This window comes from Triturus cristatus, chromosome 3_1 (assembly GCF_964204655.1).
Source record: "Triturus cristatus chromosome 3_1, aTriCri1.1, whole genome shotgun sequence".
Classification (NCBI taxonomy): domain Eukaryota; kingdom Metazoa; phylum Chordata; class Amphibia; order Caudata; family Salamandridae; genus Triturus; species Triturus cristatus.
Window position 1 is genome coordinate 614,781,416 of NC_140583.1, and position 10,450 is coordinate 614,791,865.

Genomic DNA, 10,450 nt, shown 5'->3' on the forward strand with positions numbered 1-10,450 from the left:
TTGCCACTGTAATTGCTGCCAGGAGACTGTAGAAGCTGCTCTAGTCTCATCCTCTGCTGTTCCCTTTCTCATATTGTTCGTCAAAGGTTGGGCTTCTACGGGTGACCTCAGGAGTTTGAACGGTGTCTGAGATAAATGGGTGCTGTTCCAGTCTGGTTTATCTTCTTTGTTCATCAACGGTTCTGCTTTTGTTTGTAGATCCCAGGTGTACTGGCGTGGTTTGATGCCATGCCCGGTCAGCCAGAGTGATTTCTGATCTGCTGGTGGGTGTCTCTAACATTATCTGTGCTTCTGTTCTGTTCCTTGCGTTAGCTAGTGCTTTAGCTGTGGACCCCGCTTGCCTCTCTTGCCCAGAGAGAAGGCACCGATTGTGAAAGTTAATTCAAGGATGAGGGGTAAGGGAAGAAGCTTCCCATGTGGGAAGGGCTGTCATTTAGATTATTTGTCTGAGAGGTTGATTTATACTGGTGCGGGAGAGGGACTCTTTTTGCCTCAGGTGCTTTATTGTCTTAATCTCTGGGGGCAGCGGTACTTGATGTAGGGAACACAGAGGCAAAGAGGGCTCTAGGCAGTTGAAGGCTTTAATAGTCTCTAGCTCGGGAAACGATTCTTGTAACCAAGACCCCCAAGGTTACTGTTGTCAATTTCCAAGTTCCGCATAACTGCACTGATTCTTTGAGATCTTATGGGTGGAAGGTCTACTATCGAGTCCATAGGGTGCTTCACTGTAGCCTTTTGGTGGCCCTGCTTGTTTCCGTCAAGGCAAAAAGTATTCCCATATTGTTTTCTCAATCAAGGTTGGACTGTTTAGTTGTTGTGGTCACTAATTTGTCTTTGGTTTGATTCAGACATTCCCTCTCCCGACTTGCGTTATGGATAATGAATGGTTAATGGTGGGCTCCTGTTCGTCGTCTTTTTGTTGAACAGGTTTTGCACTCGGTCATGAGCCATTAGCAAAAGGGAGCTGCAGTCTCATTTTGGTCAAGCTGTGGCGTTTGCTCACGGATGTTCTGGGGGAAAAATGAGAAAAGCAAGGTTCTCTCATTTTTTAATCGTTCTTTTGATATTCTACGGTTTTGTGTAAGTGACTTTGCTTTAGTCCTGCCACTGAGCGCAATTTAAATGTTGATAGGCGGGAACGCCAATGAATTCGATCCATCATGCAGGCAAGGGCTCCAACTTTCATACACTCGTGAATGCTTTGACAGGAGGTTGAATTTGTATTTAGGCAATTAATGGCAATGGGCAGTGTTGAGCTCCTGAAGAAACTCAATGGGAGTATGGTGCTGGGACATGGATTTTGTAAACATACTTTTGTTGTAACTGATGTGCAAGTACCAAAACTTAAGACTAGTGGTTACCCCCCAGCAGCAAGATACTTTGCAGCAGTAGAGTTACAGCAGTTCATTTGAGTGTATAGATAGCTGTTCCTTCTCTTATTTTTGAGTGGGAAGGACCCTACATGCTCACCTTGTCGAGTGTTTGGGTGTCAGCTGCCTTACTACTTCTGTCTCCTCATAGTGCTTTAAAAATGCTGTGCCTAATGGGCTGCTGCCTCCTCTGCAGACAGCAGGCCTCAGGAAGGCCTAAGGAGATTACCAGGGGGCTGGTTTAGTAGTCTGGCGGGAGCACACCAGACTGCCCTGTAAGCCACACCCACATCTAGTTGGGGTGCTTCCACAGGGTTGCTAGGCTCACTCTCTGTGTTGGCTGACTATAGTCACCACACTCGCCCTACACTGCTCCTGCCGGACTTTGAGTCCCAAAGGCAGATTCAGTGGGCTGCAGGGGTAGAAGCGGCACCTGAAATCCAACAGTGAATTACAATATAACCCAGCCAAACTGAAGCTTCCAAATGGGAATAGTCATAAATTTTATAAAATACATAACCACTTTAAAAAGAGACGTAAATTTTTATTTGGTGTCTCTATGTATATCTAAGCTGCATGTTGAACATACATTGTTCTGTTACAACCATACTTTATAATCATGTACTATGAAAACGTCAAGATAAAACATGTCTTTACAGCGAGTTTCTCTCACAGGAGATCTCATATTTAACACAAACCAACAAATAAGTTTAAAAAATAAATACCCAAGTGGGTGGGCGTTATATCAACGTGCCCACACTAGAATATTTAGAACATGGTCCAGCAAAAATGGATATAGTTGATTAATCTAAGTGTGTTCATAGTACGCAAATGAGCAGCTCAATACTCCGTTTCAGCAGACCGACAGGACAGATTGTGGGTCTTTGTTCACTAGTTGCCTGTGCAGGAGGACAATATTTGTAGACTGCAATCCAGTTCTTCCAGATACTGACTTGGAGGTCTAGGATCTGCAGGAATTTCTCCATACTTCAGATACTTGGTAACTGCAGGCTGATAAACAATGCTGCAAGGTCAAGCCATGTATGACGAGTTCCAGCAATAAAATGTGCCGAGTGAACTCGTTGAGGTGGTGTCTCTGAGTGAGGCTACTTTTGCCGACTTCTTGCTCCCACACAACTGGAATTTATGAAAGAAAAGTGTGTACTGCACCACAGTCCTTTAAAGAGCTACAAGAAAGACCAGCATTACTAGTAAAACTGCAATTTTAACGACAATTACATTTAAAGGAATGCAGTGCTGTCTTACCTGTCGATCTTTTACAAGCTAGGTCACTTGGAATGGAAAAAAACTGCCGTTTGCGTTCTCAGGAGGCACAGAGGTTTCAAGAGAGGTATGCAAGATTCCGTATGCCGCGCCTTCAGCAGCTCTAGTGTGGTGCGGTCCTAAACATGTCATAGCTGAAATGTGTCTCAATTAGGGCCCCTGCAATGTTACCTGCTTCATTTTGTGCAAACATCTCCACATCAATTACTAGTTTCAGACCTAAAAAGACCATCAGTTTTCATGAGAAAGGTTAACAACCCACACTAGGTGGCCAGAGAAAATGTAGTTAGAAATTGGTGGATTCCGAATGCCACTAGCACAGACAAGGGGGTCACATTGCAGAATGAACTTCGGCACTATTGGGGAACAGTGATCACTACTGCCATTTCATGGGAAGCTTAAAAACAAGATAGATTAAGATAATATTACCCTGTAAAGCATGCAAGTCGCTGAAGAATTGTAAGATCCAAAAAGTACTCGCTTCAGGGAAGAAAAAAAATAAATAAAACAAATATAAAGGACTGCCAGCTTACTTCGAAAATGCAGAGAATGGGCGTGGCAAGCCTGGTTAAATATTCTCGATTGCAAAAGGTGTGCAACACTAGACTCCAGTCTCAGAGGATTGCAAATGTTGTTCTACTAGGGTCACAGCCCTTTTAAAAAGAAGAAAAGCATTTCATTGAGGTTGAGGCAATGTCTCTCGAAGACGAAAAGCATATCTCCCCCTTCCCCCCCATGGAGAAGGAAAACTGCATTGCAATCCACTTTACGCATGTCTATTTCTTTAACTGTATTCCGCACGAGGTAAGAAGGTTTTCAGTACTACGAGACATCTTCAGAATGCGTAGATGTTCAGAAGTACTCCTGTCAATCCCTTAAACTACAAAATGTACTGTAAATGTAGAACTAACCCATGAGAAGTAAAGTTCTCGCTTGTTGTTTTACTCTCTCCTTGGGAATGCAACATTCCTCCTCTTTTCCCACTTTGCCTGGAACCCGAGTGCTGGTACACCAATGACCTGAACACAGAACTAGTCATTCCTGCATCCACGCGGCATGCCCAGACAGCATCAATGGTTCAAAATCAGATTTGACCTCACCAACATTTCTGTGCCTAACAAAAATGAATAGGTCCTCATGTAACGGAACTGGTGCTCATGTAAAGGGGTCTGACAACTGAATTCGGGTCAAGTTCGCGCTATATAAAACTTCGAAAAAACAAAAATGCATGGCTTACTTCTTCCTATCCACGTAACACACACAGCAGCTTCTCCGAGGCGCAGGCGTATTCAACGGCTTCATGGCGCTACTAAAGATTAAATGATACAGAGGTCCGCCCGGCAATACACTCATACAGCTTAGATGCTGAACTGCCAAAGCCTCTCCCAACCTTAATACAATAGAAGGACTTTAGACACCCCACTTAAAACTCTTAACCATTACAACCCCGATAACCGTGCGTCAAAAGGACACATGGCCTCCATCCTCTGAAAAGCCTGTTAAAGCGTCATTACTTTAACTCCTGCTGTGATAACGTTTTATGGACTAACAAAAAGAGATGATTTAGCACATGAGGTGCCAGAAGAGGACAAGCATTTTCAAATACTTCTACATCACGCATGAAAGAAGTTAGTAGTCAAATAAAAAGACGGATACACGTATTGGGACCTATTTGAAACGAACAAGGCCAGTTCCATGTCTGCAGTAAGGCAGAGTAAGCAACAACTGATAGAAATGATAACCCAGAGCCAAACATACAAAGCAATCTGTGTACTCACAATGCATTGCTTGCCAAAAACCAGATCTAGCTACATTACGTTGACTAAGCAGGTCTGTGTCGAGTTAATAAAAAGATAGTCTTTTCTTGGTGTCATGTATAAAGAGTAATAACCCATGGTACACAGCTATTCCAGTTATAATAGGCAAAGAAGTAGGAGAAACATCATGGATGGCTAAGAACTGAAATGGGTGGTTTAATTTTATGGAATACAAAAGTACTCTATTCTTTTTTTTTATATATCTAAACTAAATTATTAACTTGTTAAGACCATTGAACAAGGCAGTACTTTTTGTAATATAACCATGCATCCCAGTGTGTAACTCAATTACAGCAAGTGTTTTAATTATACTTTGTTCAATCAATCAAGTTATATTTGCATAATGCAGCTAATCAACACAGTGGGTAGCCAGATGCTGTGCTGCAGGTATCAGTCGAAGAGCCTGGTATGGAGTCCCTTCCTGAAATGGGTCAGCGAGAGTGTGTAAGTGAAGGGTGTTCTAGGCTTTGGCCGTGAGGTGAGAGAAGGAAGGAGCGTGCTCTGGAGCGGCAGATACGGTGTCTGAGAGAAGGCGAGGTGTGTGGAATGGTGATTTCTGGTTGGTTGGTGAAGAGCAGGCGATGGTTTGTGTAAGTTGGGCCTTTGTTATGGAAGGCTCTGTAGGCATGGGTCAGAAGCTTGAAATGTTATATCTTCTGGACAGGGAACCAATGGGGGTCTTTTAGGTGCAAGGGTGGCATGCGTCCTCTTGGGCAGGTTGAGAATCTGTCTAGGTGCCTGGCATATTATGGATTGTCAGGACTTTGCATGAGTTTGTTAGTGGTGCCTACACACAGTACGTTACTGTAGGTAGGTTGGCTGGCGATGAGGGCCAGTGTCACAGTTTTCCACGTGCAGATGGGGAGCCATCTGAAGATTTTGTGGATCGTGTGGAAGCAGGCTGAGGAGACTGCGTTGACCTGACATTTCATGGAGAGTTTGCTGTCCAGGATGATGCCGAGGTTGCAGACGTGGTCTTTCAGTGTGGGGGTATGAACGAACTCCGCCGGTCACCAGGAGTCGCTGTAGAGGGCGGTGTGTCTGCCGAAGATCAGAATTCCGTTTTGTCAGTGTTGAGTTTCAGGCAGTTGTCTTTCATCCATGCTGCAACGTTCTACATACAGTTGTGAAAGTTGGTTTTCGTCAAGGTGAGGTCCACTGAAAGCGAGAGGATGAGCTGTGTACCGTCAGCGTAGGAGATGTTAATGTAGCGAGATCTGACAATGTCTGCGACAGGTGTCATGTAAATGTTAAAGAGGGTTGGACTTGGGGTGAGCAGATTGTGGGCTTGGATTGCAAGGTTGAGGGAGGGAGACTCTCTAGGTGCATCACTTGAGGAAGGATGCAATCCATCGGAGCAAATCATCCGTGATTCCAATCTGGTGTAGTTGAGTGATGTGTGTATTGAGGGAGACTGTTTCGAAAGCTGCGGAGAGGTCCAGGAGGATTAGGGCGGCTGATACTCTGTCAAGTAGGGCTCAGATGTCATTTGTTGTGCCGATCAGGGCTGTTTAAGTGATGTGGTTGGCTCTGAAACCAGATTGGGACAGGTCCAGGCGTTTGTTTCTCTCCAGATGATCGGAGAGTTGGAGTTACTGGCTGTATCAAGGGCTTTGGCTGGAAAAGGGAAGTAGCTCTGGACCTCGCTGGGGTGTGAGTTCTCCTGAGCAGATGACTTCATCAGGGTGGTTGTGGTGCTAAGTTGTTCCCATGAAGTGAACGGGTGGTCAGCGGATTGCTGAAGAGGTCAGAGAGTTGGGGAATCAAATTTTCAATAGATGTTGCTATCTTGATGTGGTCTCAGAGATGGGCGTTGCCGAGTTCCTTTGGCTTTCACATTGGATTGTTACCCCAGATTTATTATTTACAACTAGATTTAGACAGGTAAAAAGGTCTTACATGTGTGAGGTGATTAAGGCAGAAAAAAAATCCGGCCTATCTGAAAGTAGAGACACCAATTCCTACTTAAAGTTGCTAATCACCTACACGGATACAGGCTGAACACTGCACCTTCTCCACCAAGAGCATTTTATGGCCAGAACTGAAACCAGCTGGGTGCATTAATTATTCTGATTAGGTACAGAGTGCATGAAATATTATACATCTTTAAGTGTAAAAAAAATAAAAAAATAAAAAAAAAAGAGAGAAAGACTGTAAACCCTTACCTTCACCATAAACATTATGACAAAGCCTCATTTTCAGCACGGATGTCTGAACAACCACCCTCCCCAAGCCACTTCACTCACAAAACCAAATCCCATACCAGAGACTTCACTCACAAAAACCAAATCGCATACCAGACAGAACGCATCAAAATATTCCATACACAAAACACCCCCTAATAATACAGCAGTCAAAATCTCCAAACCCTGGACTGCCTTTACCACACCGGCGTGTACCTCATGCACAACTACCCCCTCAATGCAACCACAAAAATCAGAAACACGAGTAGTCCTAACTCCACGGCTACATGTAACCCAAGGTGTCAAACATACAATGTTAATTCTGTATATGTATTATACTCACACCGCCGCTTCAGCCACTGCATTTACCCATCAAAGGACTCCAAAGATAGAACAGTTGCCTCTAACACTACCGTGTTGGCCCACTCCAATGTACATCTCTACACATGCCGCCTACCACTACTATTTCCGCCGCTGCACAGACCTGCTGCACTTCACAAGTTCAAACCTGAAACCACTACTACAGAAAACAAGCCAGAACCTTATCTCCGCACTACCAACACTGTACGTGTCAATCAATAATCTGGTTTAGCCAATCACGCGATAGTTCCTAAATCCCTTCCACTGTAAGAGATCATGTACCTCAAACACTGTATGTAACCCAGTGCCCATTCCGGTATCGCTGCTTTACCCCGCAAAGCTATTACAATCGACCACAAGGGCAGTGCGGGGGCGAACAAAGGGGAGCCCTTACTCTCTGAAAGGGGGAGCTAACCAGGGCTGACATTATAAACAGAGTAATGGTCTTGCACAGAAACCACCGACTGCTGCTGTTAGGAACACCGGCCCAATAAACAGCCCTCTGACTATGCCGATCCGTGGACAGAGATGCCCACTCTCTGCAAATACCTCTCCCCAAGCCCCCTGGGGTCGCTTACCTGTGCGCCGCCAGCGCTCGGTTCCTCAGGTACTTCTGGGCAGTCATGACTCCAACAAAGAGGAAGCTGCTATCCCGCAGGCCGCGCTCGGGCCCCCCGGCCTCCGGCCCTTCAGTTCTCTCAAGCTCCCAAGCTACGGGTCGCCCGCAGCGCCCGGCCTCCGATCGTGGTCTTCGCCGGTGCCCCGAACCCCGCGGGAGCAGCATGCGGGAGGCGAGCAGGAAACCGAGCACCAGTCCAAGCAACACAGAGAGCCATGAGCGACGGGGGCCGCGACCCGCCATGGAGGGCAGTGAAGGAGGGGAGACAAAGCTCCGCAGCCAACAGGGGCTGCCTCCAAGGCCTCGCTGTCGTCACCGCGTCATCTAGGAGCGGGGCCCCGGCTGATGGGAATCCCGAAGATGGGGAGGAGATGCTCTGATAGGGTGCACAGGAGGCCTGATCCGCCGCCAGCGGCTGCGAGGTTTTGTTCCCCGCCTGTCTTCAGTTCTGAAGCCCTGTGCTCTGTTCAAGGCCCCCGCGCGCCGCTATCGGTGCCCTCTAGGCGGCGCTGAGGTCTCGCTCCTTGCTCAGCAGCTGCCGCCGCGCGCCACTCTCAACGTCCTGTAAGAAGCCGTCGCTGCGAGTCTAATTATGCCAGGAGGAGCCGCGAGCTGCTCTTATCCGGCGAGTCAAGCCAGCAGCCCGTGCACCACCCCTAGCCCCTCCTCCTTCGCTTAGTCAAGCAAAAGAACGTCGCATCTAAGGATCTTGTCCCTGTTGGGCCGCCGTCCACGCCCCCTGATTGGACGCAAGTCCGTACTTACTGCTTTCACGTGGCTGTAGGGAGGAGTGGGGGGAAGAAAACGTTTCTTCAGTGAATCCCAAAACCTGTCTCCTTCCTCTATTATGCGGATTCCCATATTTCACATACACGCCTCTGCAACGTCATTCATTTGGCCCACTCTATCTGTCAAAATCCTCTAAGCTTCGGTCTTGACATCTATCAGTCAATGCATTCACGTGTGCCTTTGCTACCCTTGCCTCACTTACAATAGAACCAGTTACATTACATATGGACTTCAGAGTACATGAATTACATAAAAGATACCAAACAGATAAACTCACATAAGAAAGGTAGTAAGTACATAAGTCTACTACAGATACGAGTGGTTAACGTTGCATATATACAAGTTGCAAATTCCCCTAAGGTTACAGTTTAAGGTAAGTTGAAGCGATCAGGATTGGACAATTATATATTATATATTTACATATCTTCTCGCCTTTGCTGGGGTTTTTGCTTTTAGCCTGGCCTTCAGGGTGTTGGTGCACTCACAGGAGGTGGTCTTGGTAAGGTAAGGCACACCTGGCTTTTTAGCTGCGTTTTGTTAACTCACAGTAGTGCACTCTTCAACTTTACCCTTTTTCACCCTGGACTAGTGTTACTTTATGGAGACTTTGATTGGCCCATGTTCTATCATTAGAACTGCCTGGCAGTGTTTTAAGAGTCATGGTACTCCCCCCCCATCATGATGTGGATTCCATCACAGACTGGAGTATGATTTCTGGTTGCTTGAGTTGAAAAATCAGTTGTGTATCAATAGTGTCAGTGCTTTGTAGGTTTGTTGTTATAGTGGTCAGTATGTTCCCAAGTTTCCCCCTCTTGCCTTATTAAATCATCTCTGGCTCTTTTACTAGCAAACTATTGCAGCCATCAAAGCAAAAGCCAAAGCATATTTTAATATATTTCCTGTCTGCCTCTAATGTACCACCACTAAGCCTCATACCTTGACCGAAGTTCAGGGCCGTTTCTACCATTAGGCAAGACTAGGCGGCTGCCTAGGGCGGCAAAATGGGGAAACATTTTACCCATACGTGGCGGGGGGCTACTTTTTGGGCGGATTTAAGCCCATTGTATGCACGGGCATCTGCCTTCTAAAACACAACACCATACAAAGGTGAACAAAAGCCACATGTTTTCATCATTTTGAAGACGCAGTAGTCCCTGGCCTCTGGATATGGTGCTATTCTGCTCTGCAGACACCTTTCTAGATTATAGTCTCAAAATTGTATTCTCAGAATTTACAGTTGCAATAAAGTGAACACTTCCTAATCTTCACAGAGCCTGTTATTTGAGCGTCACTCAGCAGAGGTCGCTCTGCCAAGCCTTTGACGCCCTACAGCGTTTTTATTGCTCACCCTTCATAAAATGGTGCTGCTGAGCGGAAAAGTGGTTACGTTTAAATAAAATAACCATTTCAAAACTCGTTTTTTTGTCAACTAACAAATATCACCTTAACGTAACCGAGATTACTGGTGCTCATTTCATCGAGCCTGAGAGGATGAAAGGATGAGTTAAAGCCGAGATTACTGGTACTCATTTCATCAAGCCTGAGAGGATGAAAGGTTGAGTTAATCTGACCAAACCAGGCTTCAAACCTACAACCTCTTGCTGTCTGTAAGGAAGCTCTTCTTCATATCCTTCTGCAACATGTGCATTGACCCATCAAGCTACTTAAAGTTTTTTTTAAAACACTTCCACATTAATTATTTGAACCTTCAAAAATGCCATGCAGCATTAAAGTCAGTTCTTAGAATAAACACGCTTAGTACAGGGGAAGGACATCCCAATCAGCATGGTACAGGATATGAGGCGATAGAATATTTTGACATAAATACGAATCTAAATATACATAACGTTTGGAAATACTTTCTGTAGACTGGTCGATTGCGGATTTAATGCGATGACAAAAATAACGTCAATCGAAGCGTTATTTCAATTTACAATAGTCTTTGTTTATTTTCGGAGGGCTCTTACTGCGCTAAAATGCAGCAACAATCACTTCTGCTGTAATGTCCGAAATAACTGCAACAACCAA

At 45.5% G+C, this 10,450-nt stretch overlaps 1 protein-coding gene across 1 annotated transcript in view; it reads right to left on the reverse strand.

Moving 5' to 3' along the window:
* The window catches only part of CHSY1 (chondroitin sulfate synthase 1), a 68,720-nt gene extending 60,404 nt beyond the window's left edge, over positions 1-8,316 (reverse strand). The window contains exon 1 of the mRNA XM_085644545.1: positions 7,593-8,316. Coding sequence (XP_085500671.1) covers positions 7,593-7,876 — 284 coding nt within the window. The 5' untranslated portion in view covers positions 7,877-8,316. The remainder of the gene's footprint in view (positions 1-7,592) is intronic.
* Between the last annotated feature and the right edge of the window lie 2,134 nt (positions 8,317-10,450).